Source organism: Silurus aristotelis (assembly GCF_946808225.1).
Source record: "Silurus aristotelis genome assembly, chromosome: 22".
NCBI lineage: Eukaryota > Metazoa > Chordata > Actinopteri > Siluriformes > Siluridae > Silurus > Silurus aristotelis.
In genome coordinates, this window is record NC_139595.1 from 7,352,300 (window position 1) to 7,378,507 (window position 26,208).

Sequence of the window (26,208 nt, forward strand, 5' to 3'; positions counted from 1 at the left end):
CTCAGTACTTCCTGGAGCCGCCCCGAACAGCAAGGACTCTGGCATCTTACATTTTCATGCCATGCCACCGTATGAGGACATAGCATTTAGGATCGTCAACCGCGAATGAGAATAGTCTCTTCGCCACGGCTTCGCCAATGGCATGCGCAGGCTCAATTTCAAGCGTTATCGCTTCAGGAGATGAGGGGCTGGGGCTTACAATTGAAGACGTAGACAAAGTTATGTAACCATCTTAGGTATAAATTACCATGTGGATTTTAAGGCATTCTGTGATGTGTATTTAATCTTCACCTTAGCACAAGGTCTTATGAGAAGAAATGGGTAAGCAGATGAGAATATTGGACCGTGTACTGAGTGTATATTTTTGTAAGTGATCTTTCCCAAATTAGCATTTTCCAGTGTTTGCCTTTCTTTTTTTTTTGTGATAATAAAAAAATCTTTTCTAAACATTTTTTCTTGTCTTCACTTAGAGGTCTGTTCACAGAAGGCTTTACAAATTCAAAGTTTATTTAAATCTGAAAACAAATCAATTCTTCACAAAATATTAGAATGAAGTTATATACAATGAGCAATGAGAAAGGTGTAAAAAGTTTGCTGAATGAGCTCCAAGTTTAAACAGCACACATTTTTCATTCGATTTCTGATAAGACATGTGCAGTGACACCTTCACAACTGTAGATAAATGATGTTTTAAGTGATGCAAACAAATATTTTCATTCTTAATATGTGTAATTTTTACCTACTGTGTAGGACAATCTACAACAAAACAGAAATATGGATTGTGGTAAGATAAGCTATATAAATATCAAACTTCATTAGAACACTTTGTCTCCATTATGCTGGTTTTCGGCACTGGGTAATTCACTCATTCTGTTATGATTATTATTACTGTTGCTGATTGATGATGTTTTATTTCCGTCTTTTATTTTCAGTGGCTGCTGGAAGTTTCTCGTACTCTCTGGTCCTTCTTGAGATTTACTGAAGCATCTTGGGACACTAAAATGTCCTTTGTAGAAGTTCCATATAACAAGCGCCAGTAATATCATAGTTAGAACAATGACCAGGGCCAAGAGGGTGTTCTGCTTTTCCTGTATTTGCAGCTGGGCCAAAGGACCTACAAAGTTTCCCAGCTTCAACTCAAACGTAGTAGTTTGGATGACATAGTCTTGACCATTGGAGGACTCTACAGAGATGCAGGTGTAGCTACCGCTGTCAGTGTCCAAAGCATCAAGGATGAGCAAACTGTGATGTTGGAAGCTGTACTTTTTGTCATTTTCAACTGGTTGATCATTTACACGCCACTGCACTCGGGCCAGGTTTGATCCCAGCTGGCATGGCAGACTGACCATTTGACCCGGGTAGAAGATCTTAATGATCTCGGTGTTCTCTGTAATACAAAAAAAGGACAACTTTATCCAGTCATCTTCATTTTTCTTCTTTTATATATATTTTTTTACTCCTTGAGAGTATAATTTTCTTTTATTGAGAGTTTAATTACAGTCACAATAGACTTAAACCGTACTAGCTGTCCTAGAGGATATAAAATTCCATCTGTTAACATACCAACTGCAGGACAACTTGTAGCATTTCCATCTTTCAGACTCTGAACCACCTCACTGTAGAAGAAAGAAAATCCAGGAACATAACAGAAAACCCAACTTCATACAAAGGCACTAGTGTAGTTACAGTAATAAAATATGTATGACCACAGTTCTGTTTAACTCTTGATTCTGGATTGATTATTTACTCAGAAGATAATAACTAATGTGGTGATGCTGTCTTAAAGCCATGTTTATTTAACTATTATAAAAGGAGTATCCAGTGTAAGCATAAACAAATGGAAAGCTTTCACTTGTCTGCAAGTCTGTTTATAACTGCTTACATATACTACTGAAATGTAACTACTACATAACTGGATAAAGCATTAATGACATTATTTTAAAAAGACTGTCAGCCTCGTGATTTTGTAGGACAAAATGAATGTTACCATTTCACACCAGGTAATTCTTCCCAGTCCTGTTTTTTTTTTTTTTTTACAGCATATCACCACATCATGTCTTATTCCCAGCAACACTACATCACATTATATGAATAATGTATGCTCAGTACCTGTGTTCATCAGAATGAATGCTGTTTATAGCAATGCAGCTTTTATTGACAAGGTCCCAGCCACAGTAGGGGTCTCTGGCCAGCACACAGTCAGTACAGGAAGTGTACTTGCTACACGTACAAAACGGCATCTGTGCTGCAGCCTCCTCTGAACCAGCATACAGCAGACCCTGAGAAAATATATGCACCAGTTGTTAAAATGAGGGTGAAGCAAGAACAGAATCAAACTCAAACTCAAGATCAAGCTGATGTAGGAAAAATAACATTAGTCCTAAAGTGAATCAGAGGAGCACTGGAATAAAACAGAATAAGAATGTCATTGATAAATGCTATGCAGTTATTTTACGTTACAGTAATGTGATTAATGACACAAACATGTGCATGTTAGATTATTAGTAGGACAACTGCATTTCTATATTGTTTAAAAAACTAAAAAATTTTTAAGAGCAAACCATTTATGAAATTGCATTGCACTAAATAACCTATAAGTATTTAGTTAACATACTAAATCATTTAATTAGTGTGATGTAGGGCTGCAACTAATGCTTATTTTGATAATAAATTATTTGGACGATTATTTTTTGATTAATCTTTTTTTTTCATTCTTCTCTTCACTTCCCTAACACACTCTCCATTACTTTAAACAGTTGACCCCAGGTATTTATTCTGTGTGCACCCCGATTGATTAGTCACTGATCATAATCGGCTTATAATCACGGTGGAAAGTATGATTGACGGTCTCTATTAAGGCTGATCCATAAGGGCAGATCAGATTATCACACGCTACTAAAAATTGCTTCAATGGTCTAGCAAGTCTTGTCGCATATCTATTTTGTAGAAACACCTGCTATTAACCAGACTTTTAATTAATCAATTGGTGTTAGAAATAGCTCATATAAAAAGCTAAAACACTCCCAAATGATGTTTAATGCACTGAAATAAATTAGTTTCACTGAAAAAAGATTTATAATTTAATCAAGACAGAAAGGTTAGATTTTGGCAAGATAAAAGTTTTGCCGCCTATACAGAAATGTAACAAATTTACTGCAAATACAAAAATATGTCAGCAAATTAAGTAGTGGTGCTGTGAGATCCAAATTTAATATCTTGTATGACTTCCATGAGCTTGAAGTACTGCATCCATGCGGTTTGGCAAGGATTCATACAATTTATTGATGAAGTCATCAGGAATAGCAAAGAAAGCAGTCTTGCATGCCTCCCAGTTCATCAATATTCTTTGATTTCGTCTTCCATGCTTCCTCTTTCATCCTACCCCACATATGCTCAATGATGTTCATGTCTGGTGACTGGGCTGGCCAATCCTGGCATCTTGATCTTCTTCGCCTTGAGGAACTTTGATGTGGAGATGGAAGTATGCAATGGAGAGGTCAATAAGATTTCTTAATATTTTAGACTATTGATGTTGCCTTCCACCCTGCAGATCTCTTGCACACCCCCATACTGGATGTAACCCCAGACCATGATTTTTCCACCACCAAACTTCACTGTTTTCTGGGTGAATCTCTGATCCATGCGGGCTCCAGTAGGTCTCCTGCAATATCTGCGGCGACTGTGGTGTAATTCAACAGAAGATTTATCTAAAAAAATCCACCTTCTGCCACTTTTCCAGCATCCATCCTTTTAGCAGGCTGTGGGCCTTGGCAAATGACACATGGGTTTTCAATTTTCAATTTCCACTACAGCTCTGCTGCAGTGGAAAATGGGCTGGCCTTGGATTTTTGAGCCAACAAACGGTCCTCTCAAGCAGTTGTCTTGTGGGGTCTGACCTGGGCTTGTCAAGGATGTCTCCAGTCTCTTCAAATCTTTTTTTTTTATCCTCTGTACTTGACAATATATATATATATATATATATATATATATATATATATATATATATATATATATATATATATATATATATATATATATATATACAGTGAGGAAAATAAGTATTTGAACACCCTGCTATTTTGCAGTTCTCCCACTTAGAAATCATGGAGGGGTCTGAAATTGTCATCGTAGGTGCATGTCCACTGTGAGAGACATAATCTAAAAAAAAAATCCAGAAATCACAATGTATGATTTTTAAGCTATTTATTTGTTTGATACAGCTGCAAATAAGTATTTGAACACCTGTCTATCAGCTAGAATTCTGACCCTCAAAGACCTGTTAGTCTGCCTTTAAAATGTCCACCTCCACTACATTTATTATCCTAAATTAGATGCACCTGTTTGAGGTCGTTAGCTGCATAAAGACACCTGTACACCCCATACAATCAGTAAGAATCCAACTACTAACATGGCCAAGACCAAAGAGCTGTCCAAAGACACTAGAGACAAAATTGTACACCTCCACAAGGCTGGAAAGGGCTACAGGGAAATTGCCAAGCAGCTTGGTGAAAAAAGGTCCACTGTTGGAGCAATCATTAGAAAATGGAAGAAGCTAAACATGAATGTCAATCTCCCTCGGACTGGGGCTCCATGCAAGATCTCACCTCGTGGGGTCTCAATGATGCTAGGGAAGGTGAGAAATCAGCCCAGAACTACACGGGAGGAGCTGGTCAATGACCTGAAAAGAGCTGGGACCACCGTTTCCAAGGTTACTGTTGGTAATACAGTAAGACGTCATGGTTTGAAATCATGCATGACACGGAAGGTTCCCCTGCTTAAACCAGCACATGTCCAGGCACGTCTTAAGTTTGCCAATGACCATTTGGATGATCCAGAGGAGTCATGGGAGAAAGTCATGTGGTCAGATGAGACCAAAATAGAACTTTTGGGTCATAATTCCACTAAACGTGTTTGGAGGAAGAAGAATGATGAGTACCATCCCAAGAACACCATCCCTACTGTGAAGCATGGGGGTGGTAGCATCATGCTTTGGGGGTGTTTATCTGCACATGGGACAGGGCGACTGCACTGTATTAAGGAGAGGATGACCGGGGCCATGTATTGCAAGATTTTGGGGAACAACCTCCTTTCCTCAGTTAGTGCATTGAAGATGGGTCGAGGCTGGGTCTTCCAACATGACAATGACCCGAAGCACACAGCCAGGATAACCAAGGAGTGGCTCTGTAAGAAGCATATCAAGGTTCTGGAGTGGCCTAGCCAGTCTCCAGACCTAAATCCAATAGAGAAGCTTTGGAGGGAGCTCAAACTCCGTGTTTCTCAGCGACAGGCCAGAAACCTGACTGATCTAGAGAAGATCTGTGTGGAGGAGTGGGCCAAAATCCCTCCTGCAGTGTGTGCAAACCTGGTGAAAAACTACAGGAAACGTTTGACCTCTGTAATTGCAAACAAAGGCTCCTGTACCAAATATTAACATTAATTTCTCAGGTGTTCAAATACTTATTTGCAGCTGTATCATACAAATAAATAGTTAAAAAATCATATATTGTGATTTCTGGATTTTTTTTTAGATTATGTCTCTCACAGTGGACATGCACCTACGATGACAATTTCAGACCCCTCCATGATTTCTAAGTGGGAGATCTTGCAAAATAGCAGGGTGTTCAAATACTTATTTTCCTCACTGTGTATATATATATATATATATATATATATATATATATATATATATATATATATATATATATATATATATATATATGCTTCTATATATATATATATATATATATATATATATATATATATATATATATATATATATATATATATATATATATATATATATATATATACACATACATACACACGGACACACATATACACATTTTTATAAAAGTTATTTTTTGTTATTATTATTATTTTTAAGTCCACTGCCCTCCCTCTTATTTACTCTGCTTTGCTCCTACTGACTTTTATTCCACTTTTCTCCAATGCAGAACTCCACCTCTCCACGTCCTTCTCAACCTGCTCCGAACTACAAATCCACAAATCACAATATCTCAAAATGAGCAATAAATAAATAAATAGCTTCCTATTTTGAGTATGCTTCTATATGCCTTGCGGATCACTCATAGTTGCTAGCAAGAAAAGGTTAGAATTAAAGGGGAAGGTTTTTATTTTATTTATTTTTGTAATACATTTTTTTAAATGGAAGTCTGACTGAAATAATAAAGTGAAAACCTGATGGTCCCTACAGAAATATAATAGAAATAGTTAGCATTAAAGGCGAAAAACAAATGTAGTCAAAGATGTTTGTTACATGATTGAAGCAGGATGAGTTAAAGGTGCTCACTTATATATAGAAAAATCTGCTTCTTTCTTTGCAATTGTATTTGCAATACAACTGTCAATATCTACAGCGTTCCTCTTTCGTGCCATTATGAAAATAAAAACAGGACATAGCATGACAACTAAACCGCTTTAACCAACATTTAGGTCCTGAAACAAATGTCGATCAACCATTCTCAGGTTGACCAAGAACCAGTTCCTGGAAAAGTGAAAAACACGTATAACCTATACACGTTTGTTAAAGCTTCAGGGAAGAGAACATCAAATGTAAAAGTGTTTTGAGGTTTACCATGGTGGTGGAGAGGCGCAGTATCTTTACTGGCTCATTATAGTTAAAGAGCTGCACCTCCTCTATTATGACCATCTCCCCGTCATAGTTGACTGCTTTCAGCACTGAACCACTTGCTGTTACAAAAACACATTTGATTTGTGGATGTTTATGACTGGAGTTTTGCTTAGACTATTGTAGCCCATGCAATTTATAAATCTTGATAAATGATGTAAACTGCAGATGAAATTATTACCTGTGCCAATAAACATGACCTGATGGCTGGTCCCATTCAAAGCAGTAGTGTTGGCCACTACTATACTTGTAAACGCAGCTCCTTTTTTCACCAGTAGGGGCTGCTCAGAAGCTGGCTTCACAGCCTGATCCATTAGTGGCCTGTCTTTAATAAACTGAAGAGTTTTATCAGGCAGATCCAAAGACTTGGAAAACCCTTTCTGCTTTGCATCATTGTTAATACACTAGACAGAAAAAAAAAAAGAGTGAGAGAGAGAGAGAGAGAGAGAGAGAGAGAGAGAGAGAGAGAGAGAGAGAGAGAGAGAGAGAGAGAGAGCTTAGAGGATCTGCATATTAAACTCAGCATATCAGTATACAAAATAGTAAACATATTTTGTATAAAAAAAGACAGTACAAACAAAAGATTACATGGCATAGCATTATACATAATAGTAAACACATTTTATATGTGAGGAAATCTCGAATATACTGATATATTTCCCCCCTTTATAGTATTAAGTTATTAAAAAGGAAATATAACAAGATCATTAATGTAATAAAATTAGTACCTAACACTATAAGTGATTTTCATTACTGCAGAAAAAATTATTGAAAATGATCATTGACATGTTGTACTCACAGCTCCGGGACGGGGATCAGGCACCTCTTCATTGTACGTCACCCATTTCGTAATGGAATTGTCATTGTACAGAGTTTTGAATTTGCCTTCAGAGAACACTTTCCGGATGTCTTGTATCCTGAAGGCGCACACTGCAGAGTACTGCAACATGTCCCTGTGTGTCAATTCACAGTCATGAAATAAGTGTATTAGGATTGGAGTTTCTGGGATATGATACACTTAGGATTACAAACAGGTTTTTTTTTATCATTACAAAACTATCATCTAAACTTACCTAAATGATCTAATAAAGTTTAAATTATAATTCTGAATATTATGAGCTTCCCGTGGGCTCACCACCTGCAGGAGGGACCGTAAGGGACCGGTGCTGAGAGGATTGGGCAGCAGTCGAAGGCGGGGGCCTTGACAGCCCGATCCCTGGACACGGAGAAGTGTCTGGGGAATCTGCTTAGACTGCTGCCCCCGCGACCCGTATTGCGGATAAGCGAGAGAAGATGAAATGAAATGAGTGAATATTATAAGTATTACAATTTAGTAAGTACTGGTGTATAATATTTAGATGATTATTAAGATGACAGGATGGTGCAGCATTGCTATCTAACAGCAGCACGGTCCTGAAATCGTGGTACATTTTGTTGGAGATTCTGTTTCTGTTTTCATAGGTAACAATTAGCAGTGTTGGGCAGTTTTGAGTATAAAGACAAAAACTTTTTAGTCAAATGTAAGCTGTGTTTTTCTGGTTCGAAGGTCGTATCTACTGCGATAGCAACACCTCCAGTAGCTCCATGCCTCGAAGGAGCTAAAAGCTAGAAGCTAACCCGGTGTTATGTTGTACATTGTTGATAGTTTTCATACTTCAACTGTGAATGGAACATTTTTAAGAGCTCAACACAACAGCTTTTATGATGCAGAAGCCACTTTAGTTTTTGATTCTGAATATATTATTCAGATTGTTTTGCTATTTATTTTAGAAATCCTTGTTATATATTCAGTTTGTGCTGGTCTGAATTAAATAAAATAGTGTTTAAAAATTACTTTGTGTTTAAGTCAGTTTTGTGTTTGTATAGACCATAATGCATAAAAGTGCATTAATGGGAACATTAAAGAACGTTCTTTAAAAAAGTAACTAAAAAGTTACTTTTAACAGTAACACATTACTTTTTGGTGTAAGTAATCAACAAAGTAACAGAGTTACTTTTTGAATGAAGTAACGAGTAACTGTAACTTTTTTTTATTAACTAGCACCACACTGCCAATGAGTGTGTGAATGTGTATGTGTAATGTCTAAATTAGCAATACAAGCCTACTGCTATTTAAAATGCTTCATAAAGAGAACTTCTTCTTCTTTCGACTTCTCCCATTAGGGGTCGCCAAGAAAACCTCCACATCTTCAGCTCTGCTACCTCCAGCTCCACCTCCTGTCTTTTACTCAATGCCACTGTCTCTAAACCATACAACATCGCAGGTCTCACCACAGTCCTATAAACTTTTCCTTTCACTCTTGCAGATACTCTTCTATCACAAATCACTCCTGTCACTCTTCTCTTCACTTCTCTTACACACTCTCCATTACTTTGCACTGTTGACCCCAGGAACCTGAACTCCTCCACCTTCTCCACCTCTTCTCCCTGCAACAGCACAACTCCACTGGACTCCCTCTCATTCACACACATGTACCCTGTCTTACTCCTACTGACTTTCATTTCCCTTCTCTTCAGCTCCTATCTCCACCCCTCCAGGTTCTTCTCAACCTGCTCCCCACTTTCCCCACAAATCACAATATCATCCGCAAACATTATAGTCCATGGAGACTCCTGTCTGACCTCATCCGTCAACCTGTCAATCAACACTGCAAACAGGAAAGGGCTCAGTGCCGATCCTTAATGCAGTCCAACCTCCACCTTGAACCAGTCTGTCCTTCCTACTGCACACTTCACTGCTGTCACACTGTCCTCATACATGTCTTGCACCACCCTCACATACTTCGCTGACACACCTGACTTCCTCATACAATACCACAACTCCTCTCTCTGCACGCTGTCGTACGCTTCTCTAAATCCACAAACACACAATGCAAATCCTTCGGACCTTCTGTATATTTCTCCATCAACATTCTCAAAGCAAACAATGTGTCTGTGGTGCTCTTCCTCAGCATGAAACCATACTGTTTTTCACAGATGGTCACCTCTTCTCTCAGCCTGGCTTCCACTACTCTTTCCCATAACTTTATGGTGTGACTGATCATCTTTTTTCCCCTGTAGTTACTGCAGGTCTGCACATCTCCCTTATTCTTAAAGATCGGTACCAGCACACTCCTTCTCCATTCCTCAGGCATCTTCTCACCTTCCAAAATCCTGTTGAACAGTCTTGTTAAAAACTCCACTGCCATCTCTCCTAAACATCTCCATGCTTCTACCGGTATGTCATCTGGTCCAACCGACTTTCCACTCTTCATCCTCCTAATTGCTGCTTTCACTTCCTCCTTACTTATCCTATCCACTTCCTGCTTCACCATCTCCACACCATCCAACTCTCTCTCTCTCTCATTTACCTCGTTCATCAGCTGCTTAAAATACTCCCTCCATCTACTCAACACACTCTCATCACTAGTCAACACATTTCCATCTTCATCCTTTATTGCTCTAACTTGCAGAACATCCTTCACAGCTCGGTCCCTCTGCCTGGCCAATCGATACTTCTTCCTTAGTGTCCAACTTCTCATATAGCTCCTCATATGCCTTTTCCTTTGCCACATCACTCTTCATCTCCTTGTACTCCTGCCTACTTTTCTCATCTCTCTGTCGATCCCAATTCTGTTTTGCCAAGCTCTTTCTCCTTATGCTGTACTGCACTACCTCATTCCACCACCACGTCTCTTTGAATTCCTTTCTCTTTCCAGATGTCACATCAATTACCTTTCTAGCTTTCTAGCTCTCACTTTTGCAGTAGTTGCCCAATCATCCAGCACCTCTTCACCACCACCGAGCCCCTGTCTGACCTCTTCCCTTGATCTCACACTATTGTCTTCCTCCTTCAGTTTCCACCATCTTATTCTACTTTCAGTCCTCACTCTCGGCCTCTTCTTCTTCACCTCCTAAACTATCCTACAGACCACAATCCAATGCTGTCTAGCTACAAAGTCCCCTGCCAACACCTTACAGTCTCCAATCTCCTTCAGGTTTTATCTCCTACATCAGACATGGGCAAACTATGGCCCGTTGGGTTTATTAATCTGGCCTGCCGAACGTAACCGAATTCTATTAAAATAGGTACGGGTAAACATTGTTCAATTTACCTTTCCCCTGTAATGCCCACATTTCCCCTAAAGATGTCGCACTTCAGATACATTGACCTTGATCGCGTGTATTACCGGTACTCTCTTCTTCTCTTATGAGCCCTTCTGCAAAAATGAGCTTATCAAAGAAAAGTGGATAGTGGAGCGCCGATTGTTTAATCCGGAGTGGACAACAAATATTTTTTCGCTAAAGTCCGATCAAAGGCTGTATGCCTAATATGTCACGGTTTTCAAAGAGTACAATATCAGCCGTCACTTTGCACTTTTCAGCTGGTGTTCTGTCCCCTGTCACAAGACCCTGAAACCACACGACAAGAAGTGCAATTGGAACTGATCGATCTTCAGTCTGACTCCGTCTTAAAGGAGAAGTTCAGCTCTAATGTAATGTTATATATCGATATATAATAATGTGTATGTTATATATATTTATATATATATATATATATATATATATATACATATATATATATATATATATATATATATATATATATATATATATATACACACTGGAGATCAAAATTAGAGAACAATTTATAAACAATTGAACAATTCTGAAATAATGTCATCTTCAGTGCTCAACAGTTGAAGGAATTTTTGTCCTGTCTATACCATGCTACCAGAACACCTTTTCCACCAAATGACTAAGAAAAAAAAAACATTATTTTGCAGAAAACACACTGATCAAAATTAGATATCACTTTCAGATACCTCCCAGTTATTGGTGTTAATCTGGCACCTGGTGCTAATTTCCTTGATTATCTGTCAACCCCTATTTAACTGGCAGCCTAACTTCCAGTTTCACTGACTCTGCAAGATGGTGGGCATTTCTAAAGTGACTGACAGCCTCCGGCAGCAGGTTGTCCAGATGAAGGCCAAAGGGATGACCCTATCAGCCATAGTTGGTCGTTCCAAATCCAAATTTCAAGAATTTTGAATCTTTAAAACATCACAAACTCATTCAAGTCCGAAAAGAAGGCAGGTCGTCCACGGAAGACAAATACAAGAGAGGACAGGATACTGTGGATCTCAATGGGCAATTGTTTTCACACTGCAGCTGGAATTGCTCACCAGTTCAGCACTGAACAGGGTAAGGATCTGTCTCGTCATACAGTGTCTCGAAGTTTAAGAGCATTTGGACTGAAAGCCCACTCTGCAGTGACCAAACCTCTCATTAGCAGAAAGAATCAAAAGGCTAGACTAAGCTTTGCTGAGGAGCATGTTGTGTGGACAAAGGAGAACTGGTCCAAAGTTCACTTCAGTGATGAAAGCAAGTTTAATTTATTTGGGTTCGATGGGAAACATTATGTTCGGCGACAAACTGGAGAAAGACTAAACCCAAAGTGTGTAAAGAAGTCAGTGAAAAGTGGAGGAGGAAGTGTCATGGTTTGGGGCATGTTTTCTGCAGCAGGAGTTGGGCCTCTTATACAGCTACATGGCAGAGTGAATGCAAATGTTTATCAGAACCTTCTTCAACAACATATGGTTCATTCCCTGCGTTTATCACCCAATCAGCCCGCAGTGTTCATGCAGGACAACGCTCACACAGCAAAACGGGTAAAGCAGTTCCTTAAACTGAAAACATTGAAATAATGACATGGCCTGCCCAGAGTCCTGATCTCAACCCAATAGAGAAACTCTGGAAAATCCTTGGCGACAAACTTATGGCCAAGAAACCCACTACAGTCACCGAACTGTGGAGGAGACTGGAAGAAGAGTGGACCAAAATCACACCAGAGCAGTGTGAGAGACTAGTGCTGTCCAGATGTGCTAAAGTCATTCAGAGCAGAGGCCTGTACACTTCCTACTAATTGCTGACTGTTGTAACCTTCAGAAAGTTTTGTTGTAATTTTCCATGCTACAGTCATTGTTGTTCTTTAATTTTGATTAGTGTGTTTTCTGCAAAATAATGTTTTTTTTTTTAAAAGCCTTAGTTATTTTGTGAAAAGGGTGTTCTGGTAGCATGGTATAGACAGCACAAAAACTCCTTCAACTGTTAAGCAGTGAAGATGACATTATTTCAGAATTGTTCAATTGGTTATGATTTGTTCTCTAATTTTGATCTCCAGTGTGTGTGTGTGTGTGTGTGTGTGTGTGTGTGTGTGTGTGTGTGTGTGTGTGTGTGTGTGTATATATATATATATATATATATATATATATATATATATATATATATATATATATATATATATATATATATATGTATGCCTACTGTATATTCCTGGCCTGGCCCCTCTGTCAAATTTTAGAACCCATTGTGGCCCGTGAGGCAAAAAGCCCACACATAGAAAAGTCCTACATAGAACATAGTCCACCTGTGTGCACCTTCCTCCCCCTCTTATACGTCACCCTATGATCCTCCTTCTTAATATAAGTGTTCCCCTTCATAAAGAGAATTATGTCTTAAATTTGGACAATACAATGAGTTAACCAAAAAAAGACTAGAAATTAGCACAATTTTTAATAAATAATCACTTCTCTCCTTGATCTCAGGCAGCTAATTCTTACATTATTTATCTTCCAGGAGTGTTCATAATAGTTATTCATACATTTACCTTTACATTTGTCATTCAGCAGACACCATTATATGTAGTTTATTTCAGAATTTATAATTAAGCCTTGAATATGTTGAGGGCCTTGATCAATATCCCAGCAATGGCAGCTTGTAGTTTTGGGATTTATATCATGACCTTCTTACCAGTAGTCTGAAGCAACCCTGTTAACATGTGTGAACTGAACCGTACTCACGTCTGAGGAGAAAAAACTCCGTAGAACACACAGGTAGTCCAGTTGCCTGGGCAGAAGAGGAATACATCTTTTATAAGTAAAGGCACTTTGGTGTGAGGGACAGGACAGTCCAGTTGAGCCTTTTGGAATGATGTCCACCTCTTTTGCAATGTCCGCAGTCCCCCCACATCCCCCTAGAGATTAAAAAATATGGCAACATTTCTGCAAAATTCCATGTTAGCAAATATAACAATTGAAATGTATTCAGTATTTAATTAAACATTAAATACTGAATACATTTCAGTATTTAATTAAACATTAAATACTGAAATGTATTCAGTATTTAATGTTTAATTAAATATCTATTGGAAAACAAATATTTTATATTGCAAGAAATTATGTACATTTAAAACAGCAACATTATTAATCTTTATTTATTATGATTTTAAAATAAAAACATTACTTTAAATAGTTTTGGAATTTTGGTGTTAGAAAGTGTTAGAAAAGCTGCGTGACAGTTAGCAATAATCATTTGCATGAAAAGTGCAGTAATATTGGACAAAAAACATCCTGTTGCAGGAAAGGCTACCTTACAGACACGGGCAACCCTTGACACATCCAACTTAACATAGGAGTCGTACTCCACAGCTTTTTCACTAAAGAATAGGTAAATCTCATCATCATCCCCCTCTGGGTTTTCCATTCCTTTAGTCACATGTTTCATGCCAATGAACTTGGGCTCTGAAATCACAAAACTAATCAATGATAACAATTCTGGTGTTTAGTAGAAGAATCTCAAGTTCAGGGAAATAATAACACCAGAAATTGTTCATTTGCAACATCATATAAATCTTACATTGACCAGTTTAGCAGTATATATATTTATGAATGTACATGTATACATTCTTACCGTTGAACCAGTAAGGGAAATCAGTTTTTATATTGTCAGAATTTCGCGTCATAACCATGTCTGTGCCCAGAAAATTTATAGATGTAGCAGTGTACAGCTCATCATCTAAAACAGAATTGTAATATTAATATAATATCACTATGATATAATTTCATTACTTTCCCTCAAAACATTTCCTTCCAATTCAAAAGAATTAGATTAGCTATTATGAGCAGCATATGTAAAAAAACAAAAAAATAAAAAATAAAAAACGTGTATGTATATTAGAAATAAATACAATATTTGTACTAAATTGAAAAAGATATTTATAAAAAATATTAGGAAATCATGGAATAATATCATTGGATAACTGTTATTTGGTGTGTTGCATCATGGAACAGTCGTACTTAAGACAAACGGAGAACCTACCGACAAGTTCAGAGGCATATCTTTGGAAGGGATCAAATGGACACTTTCCCTTCCCATCATGTGTTTCATTTTCCAGAGTGAGCTTTTTGTCTGTATAAGACTGAAAGACAGTAAACAGGACAGGCTACATAAAAAATTTACATAATGTGGCCAAATGCAGCTAAACATTCACCGAGCCTAAAACAACAATACTATACAATAGTAAAAATACTATACATTAGTTTTCTACAATAATATCATAATTACTGTATTACTCACCATATTTTGACAGGATGGACTGAAAGCATTGGTACCACACACATACAACATTCCATCTGTCCATTTATGAATGATCCGGATGTAGTTCCAACAATCAGTCTGAAAAAAGAGATGACATACTGAGTCTAATTATGATAATCTAGACTTTCAGAAAAGAAAAACTCCATATTCCAGATCAGTTCACAAACAACACAAGACAGAAGAATAATGTGTAATAACTTTATGGGTTGGGTTAGGACTCAGCAAAGACAAGTTGCAAATCAAGGCTTTGTGTAATAGAATCCCTGTTCCCAATTTGTTTTACACACAGTACTTGCTAGTAGAGTCATTCCAGATGCCATTTCATATTTACTGTACAAAGTGTACGACGTTTACCAGGTTTAAAAGAAATGTGGCCTTGTGGTGTAGAAGGTAGTAGTATAATGTAGTTATAATTCTAGTTATTTCATAATTACAAAATGCTGGAATTGTTATGAACGTTTGAGTGAATACATATTAATAAATCTGTTGTGGTTTTGCAAAACCCTTGATATGGTAATATGTAAAAATATAAATATGTAAAATGTAAAAGGAAACGGAGCAAATAACTTTTGTTTTGTTTCACTGACAAGATGCCTCTTTCTACATTTCTGGAAAATCTTAAGATCTTGGTCTGCTCCTCTTGAAATCTTTGACCTTAACCCTACTGAACACCTTTGGAATAAAGTGGAACGTTGAGGGCACCCCAGGCCTCCTCAGCATACATCAGTACTGGCATTACTAATCCCTTCATAGCTAAATGAAAGTGATTTCTTTTTGGTCATTTTTGGCTGTTTGACAAAATTCAGCCACAGTAACATTTGACATATTTCCCCCTGAAAACAGCAACATTATCAGTGGTCTCAGGTTGGAGGCTCTCAGAGGACTAACACTGTCAGATGGTAAGCTTTAGCTTGTCTATGCTTAGCAAAGCTTAAACTCACCTTCAAGCCCATGATCTAGTTATCTAGCATTAATCACAATGTAACCTAAACAATGCTTGATTGAGCCTGTCATTAGTGCTAATCCAGTGTTCTTCTATGCAGTAAGCTTGTTTTTTTACTGTACTGAACAGTTTTTAACTGCAAAGCTTAGCAACTGAGAAAATTAAGAAATGTTGCTAATTAAAAAGACATCTGAAACCAAAAAGGCATTGGAAGGCAGTAACCTAATGGTTAAAGTATTGGACTTTGGATCTGAAGGGTATAAGATCAAATCCCAGCCACACCAAGATGCCACTCCTGGGCCCCTGAGCAAGACCCTTAAATCCATAGCTGCTAAATGTGGCAGTTAAATTTTACTAAATTCTACTCATCTTTGACAACAACATACGTGAGAGAACATAATCTATGTTAACCCCATTGATGGAACAAAAAACACAAAAAGAGATCTCACCTGCAAATCTTTTCCTTTGTTTGAACAAAGGTTCTGCATATCTGGAGTCACCTCCCACTTTAACTAAAAAATAAATAAATAAATAAATAAATTGCCCTAAATAAGTGCAGTTTATATAACAACAATGCAAACATTTGTGTGTGTGTGTGTGTGTATAAATATATATATATATATATATATATATATATATATATATATATATATATATATATATATATATATATATATATATATACATTGTTGGGGTAATGCGTTACAAGTAAAGCGCATTACGTAATAATATTACTTTTCTGGAGTAACAAGTAAAGTAGCGCGTTACTTTATAAATGTACACATTAATATCTCAGTTACTTTTTTAAAAAAGTAATGCGAGTTACTTTTCAGTTAAATTATTTAGCATTAAAAAATAAACAATGAATTAAAATAAATGTAGTCACGTAGAATCGCGCACTCATACGTGCGAGCCGCGGGAACAGAAGCTGGTCAGAAGTGGAGATGGCAAACCAGAGCATTACATTACTGTGATGGAAGTATTTTTATTATTTTAAAATAGTCGAGGAAAAGGAGAAAGGAATAATGGTTAAGTGTGGATTATGTGTTGGCGAAAAGCTCTGATCAACTGCAAAAAATACCACTTAAAAAAAATAAAAAATCTGCATGCAAAGCACATTATTACAGATGTGTGTGTGTGTGTGTGTGTGTGTGTGTGTGTGTGTGTGTGTGTGTGTGTGTGTGTGTATATTGTTGAATATATGCAACATTATGCAATGTGTTCATGCAATGTTGCATATATGGAAATGGAGACAGAAATATAGAAAACTTTTGCCGATATCTGCAGATCTATGGACTGCTCAGAATAAAAGTTTTCCGTAGAGACACATGTACGATGCCATCACAGCGGAGAAAGAGAGCAAATTCACAGCTCATTTGCTCTTTGTGGGAAGATAAACTGCCACGGTCACTGATAATAGCGCGAACTTTGTAAAAGCGTTTAGAATGTTTCAAGCTGATGATGAAGCAGAGAATGATGTAGACGAGGACGAGGTCATATTTACAGAATTGCACGATGTTTTACAAGATGACAGCGAAAGGTATGTTCTCCCTCCACATCACCGGTGTGCATCTCACACCTTTAACCTTATATACTTATAAAATAAAAGTTTTTTTTTTAACTAATGTTTCCTATTAAATGTATATATTATTTTAATCACAAGTAGTATATATATATATAAAGCTCAAATACCGCTGACTGACTCACTCACTCATCACGAAATCTCAAAAACCACTGAACGGATTGCAATGATATTTGGAACATACCTTCCTCTTGGGTCTTAGGTGCTCACTAAGAAAGGGTTTTTAAAAATTCGCCCTGGATCGCGGCTAACTCGCGAAAAACCTAATTTTATAATTAGCTAAAGGTGCTCTAATAATTTTTATTAGGGCTCCCTCGATGTAAAATAAGTCTTTAAGTGAATAGGTGTTTACTGGATGATTTTCTTTTTGACTTACAGTCAAACTATAAAAATGAGTGTTCAACCATCACGTACTCTCTGTACGACTAATATACAAAGTCAGTGCAGTAACAGTAAGTAAAGACAATGGTTTACAGGTTGAGGCCTGTATTGATTTCCATATCACCTGAGAGCCCATCAGACTCTGACCTCCCCTACCCCACCTCGCACTGTCTGGATAGTGGGTAGACACAACATAGTTGGAGCTCAGTTAAGTTAATGGTCCTGACCAGTACAGACAGACGTTCTGATCTCTGATCATCCAGTCCTGCTCAGTGCTTACTGCTTATTGCCATATTGCTTAGCATTCAGCCTTCCATAGCGAAGCACGGCTACTTTCAGCTAGTATATATACACATTAGTTAAAAAAATACTTCTATTTTATGAGTTACTTATAAAATAAAAGTATTTTACTTTTTTTAAATCAGTGAAATACATTTTATGTTTGGTAAATAAAGTTGTAAACGTCACTTCACAACATTTATTTGTGGAGAATATAGAAGGCTTTAGACATGAGATGAAACCCTTTTGGGATGTAGGTGCTATTAAGAGATTGAAAAACTATTATGAAACAGTTCTATGTAAGATGCATGTTTTCTGAAAATTGTGAATTAAAAAAATATCTTTTTCTGACCATATCCCTTTTGTGGGTAATGTTGGCGAGGTCCAGGGCAAAGATGGTCTCTCGAGCCCCAAGGATGAGCACACCCATGTCTTCCATGAGGAGCATGGTGGAGTAGTTCCACACTCCTTCCTCCTGAAAAATGTATCCTCCATTTCCTAGCAACAGCGGAAAAGGCTTTAAATCCCTAGTGTAGTGAAGTAGCTAATGGAAAGTGCTACTTGTAATAAAGAGCAGAGGAGTACAAATAAGTAGAGTAGAAGTAAAGCAGAAGTAAGAATAAATTCAATTGTCAAAAATACTGTATTATTGGTTAATTATTAACGAACAAAAATAAAGTTAATAGTTTATGCCATTCGCTCAAACAACCCGGCTTCAAGACCATCTTGACAATATTCTTTGTCAAATTTTAAAAAAATCATCAACCCTTTTTTTTTGGGCGTTTTTATCACTTTAACAACTCATTAACATGCTTTTTATATTGCGTGCGATGTATAGTGTGCAATGTGTAGCCAGGTCACAAAATATAACATACACTGAAAAAACGAACAAAAATAAAAAACACAGCTTACTTACTGCTCAAAGAAACTGTTTTCCGAGGTGTGCTGAACAAAGGCCAAACCTGGCCAAAAGTCAATACAATTGGACCCCAGAAAGACAAGATAACTAGAAACAACATGTCCTTAGCTCTTCTGTTACAGCACATGGTCATTCTTAGTCTCTCAGTCACACTGTGAAAAATACTGGAAATCTGCCCACGCTTCACAACCTCAGCCTCACTGCTGCTCTTTTGCAGTCAAGACCACCTTCATACTGAGATATATAGCTTGGTTTTATTCATGTAGGCTGAATCTTCAAAGAACCAGGAACCATGTGAAGCCATCTGGGAACATCGTGAAAGAGCGAGAAAGAGAGAGAGAGAGAGAGAGAGAGAGAGAGAGAGAGAGAGAGAGAGAGAGAGAGAGAGAGAGGCAAAAAAAAAAAAAAAAAAAAAGGCATAAGAAGCAGCAATAATTCTGTTATACTGCTATAGTGATGTAAATGCAGCTTCAAAAAGGTTCTCCTGCACACGAAACATGCCAGCGCATCTATAGAATGTAGCTAAACCACAGTTACCACATGCCACTTCCGTGGAATTGATAGAGACAGGTTTACCCTTCTGACTTTATTTATTCTGAATTATATTCTTTTACTTAAATGACTTTAAATTATTTTAATCATTTATTGCGTATTGGCAATGCTCTTTATCCGAACATAAAGTACAAATTCTAACAAATGTTAGAAAGGTAACAGATAGATTGTTAACAGATTTAATACAATTTCATTGACAATACAAAGTTGACATGAGGGGCATCTGAAATTCACACTGGATTCAGCTGTGAATATAAGATATTTCTAAAGTAAAGCTAATAAAGTCAATAATGACTGCAAATATCCCAAAAAATATTATTATTAGACAACAGTTTAAGTTATGTCATTGACACTATGAAAATGCATGTTGCTAAAAGGAAAAAAAAAAACATCATGTGTGAACTAAAATTCTTAAGAGAACTGAAGTTTGGAGTTTATGAAGTTTAAAAAACACAGGACAAGAGAGGATTAGCTCTCAAGCCAGTTCAGGGGCTTTTTTTTATGACCACAAACCTAAAATAATACACTCACACTGCACATCCTTCCTCATAATCTAAGTCAGATTCACATAAATGACATATATGTTGTAGCTCAGTGGTAAAAGATCTGGGTCACTAATGAAATTGTCATGGTTTCATGCCCCAATATCACCAAGCTTGCTGGGACCTTGAGCAAGACCATTAACCCTCTCTGCTCCAGGGGCACTGTATCATGGCTGACCCTGCACTCTGAGCCTAAGAGCTAGAATATGCAAAAAAAAAGAAAAAAAAGAATTTCACTGCGCTGTAATGTACGTGCGACAAGTAAAAAAAAAAAAAATTCTATAAAAAATAAAAAAAATAAAAAGTTTGCAAAGTATCTGAACATAGAAACTCTGGATTAATGATCAATATACCACAGTGCTGCATTTTTTTAATATGCTTGTCAATGTGCCACATAATTTACTGCTACTACAGCTACTGTTGCTACCTCTACTCTTGCTACAGTATTTGCGCTGCATCTGTTAACACTACTACTACTACTTTATCAGACCACATTAAATAAGGAATTATAACAGAATTTCACTAGAAGTTTAGACTTTTATCATAATCAGACAACACTAGCGCTGCAAATTCCTGCGTACTTGACATATGTTCTAGCTAGCCAGCTTACTACTTAAATAGTTCATGTAAACCATTTGCAGCATCTGCAAACTGCAGGAGCACTTCCTTCTTCTTGTGAAGTTGTTTTTACACCATTTAAAAGTCACAGGGATGCATTAATAGATCACCAGCCTACCAAAACATACTGAATAAAATTATAAATGTTTTTGCCCCTGTTTTTCATGAGCTGAACTGAAAAATCTAAGTCTTTTTCTGTGTACACAAAAGGCCTATTTCTCTCAAATATTGTTCACAAATCTGTCTAAATCTGTGTTAGTGAGCACACCTGTGAGGTGGATGATTATCTCGGCAAAGGAAAAGTGCTCACTAACACAGATCTTGACAAATTTGTGAATAATATTTGCGAGAAATAGGCATTTTGTGTACATAGAAAAAGTCATAGATCTTTGATATTTTGTTAACAGATTTAATACAATTTCATTGACAATACAAAGTTGACATGGGGGGCATCTGAAATTCACACTGGATTCAGCTGTGAATATAAGATATTTCTAAAGTAAAGCTAATAAAGTCAATAATTACTGAATAAATCCTGAATAATATTATTATTAGACAACTGTTTAAGTTGTAACGTCATTGACACTATGAAAATGCATGTTGCTAAAAGGAAAAAAAAAACATCATGTGTGAACTAAAATTCTTAAGAGGAACTGAAGAACTTTGGTTTAAAACACAGGACAAGAGAGGATTAGCTCTCAAGCCTGTTCAGGGTTTTTTTTTATGACCACAAACGTGAATGCCATATATGTTCTAGCTTAGTGGTAAAAGATCCAGGTTAATGATGAAATTGTCAGGGTTTCATGCCCCAGCATCACCAAGCTCTACCTGCTGGGACCTTGAGCGAAACCATTAACCATCTCTGCTCCAGGGTCAATGTATCATGGCTGACCCTGCACTCTAAGCCCAGTTTCCTAACAGCTGGGATATGCAAAAAAATAATAATTTTGCTGTGCTGTAATGTACTTGTGACAAGTAAAAAAGAATATTTTCTATTAAAAAAAAAATGTTTGCAAAGTATCTGAACATAAAATCTTTGGATTAATGATAAATATACCACAGTGCTGCATTTTTTTTATATGCTTGTCAATGTGCCACATAATTTACTGCTACTACAGCTACTGTTGCTACCTCTACTATTGCTACAATATTTGTGCTGCATCTGTTAACACTTCTACTACTACTACTACTACTACTATTGATGGTGCAGCTTCAACTGCTACTACTACTGGTCTGTTACTACTACTATTATTAGTGGTCTTGCTACTAATAAAACTACTAATACTACTAATTATGTTAGTAATTTGAAATAGACAGAATCAAAACTTTTGCTTGAATTCTTTTCCCCTTGAGAACATAAGGTCACAGGCATTCCACAATCTTAAATGTAGCTACTAATAAAAACTATGGCATGTTATTCTTGGTAATGAAATTCAAGCACTGTATTCTACAATGAAAGGTCAAATTGTGTGTGTTGTTCAAATAGGCAGACTGTGTGTACATTATGACTTGGAAAAGAGATCAGACCACATTAAATAAAGAATTAAAACTGAATTGTCCTAGCAGTTTAGTCTTTCATCATAATCAGAAAAACACTAGCGCTGCAAATTCCTCCGTACTTGACATACGTTCCAGCTAGCCGGCTTACTACTTTAATAGTTCATGCAAACCATTTGCAGCATCTGCAAACTGCAGGAGCACTTCCTTCTTCTTGTGGAGTTGTTTCACATCATTTAAAAGTCACAGAGATGCATAAATAGATCACCAGCCTACCAAAATATACTGAATAAAGTTATAAACGCAACACTTTTGTTTTTGCCCCTGTTTTTCATGAGCTGAACTCAAAGATATGTCTTTTTCTGTGTACACAAAATGCCTATTTCTCTCAAATATTGTTCACAAATCTGTCTAAATCTGTGTTAGTAAGCATACCTGTGAGGTGGATGGATTATTTCGGCAAAGGAGAAGTGTTAACTAACACAGATTTAGACAAATTTGTGCATAATATTTGAGAGAAATAGGCATTTTTCTGTACATAGAAAAAGTCATAGATCTTTGATTTCAGCTCATGAAAAATGGGGGCAAAAACAAAAGTGTAGCGTTTATAATTTTGTTTAGTATATTACATTGTACACAGCTCATAAAACATAAGAAAATCCTAAAGCCTAGCCCATTTAATACAATAATTATAATCTGTAGATTATTCAATTTATGTCTTTTTAATGCACAGCGCTACTGAAAATACTGAGCCAAACAAACAAACAAAGAAACAAACAAAATTAATTAATTAATTAATAGGATATTTATAAAGCCTACAAGGAAAAATTGTTTCAGTGCAGAAACTCTGGCTAATAAATAAACTTCAGCACTTAAAATGTAACTTTATTTGCTTTAAAGGGCCTTCTCATGAAATGAGCCAAACCCTGCAGGGTGTGTTTTAATGGCACTAAAATTGCCATTGAGCAATGCTGCTCGGAGACCAGGGACAACGATGCTCTAAACGTGCCTATATTTCGGGCACTATATTTCTATGTGCTATATGGAAGGACCTAAATGGAAATTTTAAGTAGCCTAAATTCTGTAAAAAAAAAAAAATAACAATAATAAGAATAAAAAAGATTACACAAGACCAAAACTATGTTGTTGGTGGGGAAAGGATATTACACACCAACATCTCATGCCAATTGTGAAGCATGGTGGTGGCAGCTTAGCTGCTTAAAGACATGATTAGTATTTGTTAATATTAAAACTAGAGTTTCAGTACTACATCACCGCCTAGAGAGATATACAGTGCAATACTGTCTGGCATACAATACTTACAAATCTCTTCCATGGCAGGGTTTAATTTCAGTGGAAATATGACAATCTTGACTTACCGTTTGTAACCCACTTTCAGTCGCTTTGGAGCTCTGCAGCAGGCGCTGACACATGCTCCTCCTGTCCCTTAAGCAAAACAAACGAATCCTTAAGTGTATAAAGGAGGGGCAAAGTGCTACAATGTGGATAAGCTGTTTTCAGTTCTCCAGGCAAGTGTGAGTGGAGCTCATGGAATAGGCTGCATTGTTGCTTTGCAAGTCAAACTGCTGGAGTCCTGCAGTGAAGTATGAAAGAGCTACAGTTAGATTCCCCTTTCTACTGAGCTGAGGAGAAAAGGACATGCCATAACAGACTACACACACACACACACACACACACACACACACACACACACACACACACACACACACACACACACACACACACACACACACACACACACACACACGTCACTGTAGGAGGGAAGAACTCAAAAGAGCACAAACACTTGACATCTTGGCTGCTTGTATATATGTGAACATTTGTATTTTTCGGTCAAAGGTGCTTGTATCTAAATAACCCACTAAATATCTAAATATTCACATATTTATATTCATATTAACCCAAGCAAATAGGATGAGTTCAAATGTATGAAATGGAGGAACTTCTTGTTTCCACATTGTGTTAAAGAAAGGGTGGAACAGAAAACCCCAGTTGCAAGTTCTGACATGAACAGGTGCGTTTAACTGCTCTAGGAGGCACTTTTTTTCTTTCCTGCTGTCACACAAACATTTCAAAACAGTGCTTTTCCTTATGGTGAAACACTGACAACACATTTTGGTTAATACTACAGAAGCCTGAGATTAGTGCAAGCTTGGTGCACTGTAGTGACAAAAATAAACTAAACAAACAAACAAAGCGAAGATCTGGTCTGATATCATATCAGATATTATCAAAGGTCAACAAAAGATTATTTTAGCCCAGCCTGACTTGCAATCATTTTCACAGCCCTTGTGCAGTTTGTAAACTTGTTTACTTTTAACTTAAACATGCTTAAATATGAAATCTTTATTAAAACTTTCAAACATCACAATCATTTCTAGATGAAGACGGAATTCACACAATTATTGAAGAGATTAGGTCTATAGAAAGGAAATGCAGCTTTTCACAGGATCCTGAGAGTTTTTACAACTAAGCTTACTTGATTTTTTTTTTTAATAAAAGAAAATCACTGGTGCCACCTAGTGGCCACTTTGCAAAACAGGTGCTCTTGACACAATTTCACCTACTGGGTCATGGTACGTGAGGCTGTCTGTCTGGATCTGGAAGCGTTCTGCTTTTTTAACCACCAGATGCCGCTAGTGAGCCCATTCTCCCTACAACAGGGTAAGAACGGCCCTCTCAATAATGCCAAAGTTTTTTTTATTTTATTTTAAATGCTTTACTCATATCCAGAGGTGGCAAAAGTACACACATCATTTACTTAAGTAGAAGTACAGATACTCATGTTTTAAAATACTCGGGTAAAAGTTGAAGTACTGACTATACCTTTTTACTTAAGTGAAAGTAAAGAAGTCTTGGCTCCGACATGTACTTAAGTAAAAAGTAGTTATTACTTCTACCTGTTTTAGCTGTTAACTGGACCTCACATCATATTAATATTTGATAGATAGATAGATAGATAGATAGATAGATAGATAGATAGATAGATAGATAGATAGATAGATAGATAGGCGTAAATTTCATTTAACAGTAGGGGGGACAATAAATATAAAATTTCTCATGAGCAATTTTTGAAGGGGGACACAAATAATACAGTCAAATTGTACTTATAAAGACACAGTGTCCCCACAGTGAAACACTTTGCTTTTATTATTGTAGCATGGAGACTGTGTCATTATGGTTATTTTAAGTTTAAGTTTTTCTCAGGTTCAATGACAAAGCAAAACAAGGAATTAAAAAACAACTTTTAACATTTTATTTACAATTAATTAAGACACAAGAACAGAATAGAATTTTATTATACAAATAAATACAGTGGGGTCAGTTCGGATGTAGCACAGTGCTCATTCAGTAAATGCACAGATAAACAATATGCTAATTAAGTTAACATTATACCAATTCATCCCAAATAAAACACTGCATGGAAAACGGCTTTGGTGTGTTAGTGTCAGTGCACTATGCTACAAGCTATTGTAAACAAGCTAACGTTAACTAGATAAGTCATATTTTAATCACTAATAGAGCAGATTCATGGAAAATTACATCGCTAATCAGCATTTTTGCCGCAACTAATTTATGAATGAGTCTGCATCAAATAGATTAAAGAGAATCGCTTTATTTAAAGTGAATAAAATACCCTAGTTAATGGAGTTGAAAATTAATGGAGTACCAGACACACACCTGACTCGTGTGTGTAGAGTAGGTGTGATGAACTGGGAAAGCAGGCAGTGGGTCAAACCACTGTTTCTAAATGCATTTTTGCGGGTTTTTTTCCTACTTACACAATTATTTAGGTATACATTGATA

At 36.8% G+C, this 26,208-nt stretch overlaps 1 protein-coding gene across 3 annotated transcripts in view; it reads right to left on the reverse strand.

Annotated features, from left to right (window-relative positions):
* Positions 1–489: 489 nt before the first annotated feature.
* Positions 490–26,208, reverse strand: part of LOC310717523 (semaphorin-4E-like) — a 55,943-nt gene continuing 30,224 nt past the window's right edge. Inside the window, exons 1-15 of one of the 3 annotated variants that reach the window (XM_083525703.1) lie at positions 23,760–24,093; positions 19,169–19,475; positions 18,605–18,750; positions 16,460–16,522; positions 15,047–15,145; positions 14,789–14,888; positions 14,381–14,485; positions 14,060–14,211; positions 13,492–13,664; positions 7,449–7,602; positions 6,831–7,053; positions 6,596–6,711; positions 2,110–2,279; positions 1,564–1,616; positions 490–1,387 (exon numbers count right to left, since the gene is read on the reverse strand). In XM_083525703.1, the coding sequence (XP_083381829.1) occupies positions 816–1,387; positions 1,564–1,616; positions 2,110–2,279; positions 6,596–6,711; positions 6,831–7,053; positions 7,449–7,602; positions 13,492–13,664; positions 14,060–14,211; positions 14,381–14,485; positions 14,789–14,888; positions 15,047–15,145; positions 16,460–16,522; positions 18,605–18,750; positions 19,169–19,304 (2,262 nt within the window). In that variant the 5' untranslated portion in view covers positions 19,305–19,475; positions 23,760–24,093 and the 3' untranslated portion in view covers positions 490–815. Of the gene's footprint in view, positions 1,388–1,563; positions 1,617–2,109; positions 2,280–6,595; positions 6,712–6,830; positions 7,054–7,448; positions 7,603–13,491; positions 13,665–14,059; positions 14,212–14,380; positions 14,486–14,788; positions 14,889–15,046; positions 15,146–16,459; positions 16,523–18,604; positions 18,751–19,168; positions 19,476–21,618; positions 21,800–23,759; positions 24,094–26,208 lie in introns of those variants that run through there. The other 2 variants (XM_083525704.1, XM_083525702.1) reach the window with 2 other exon arrangements.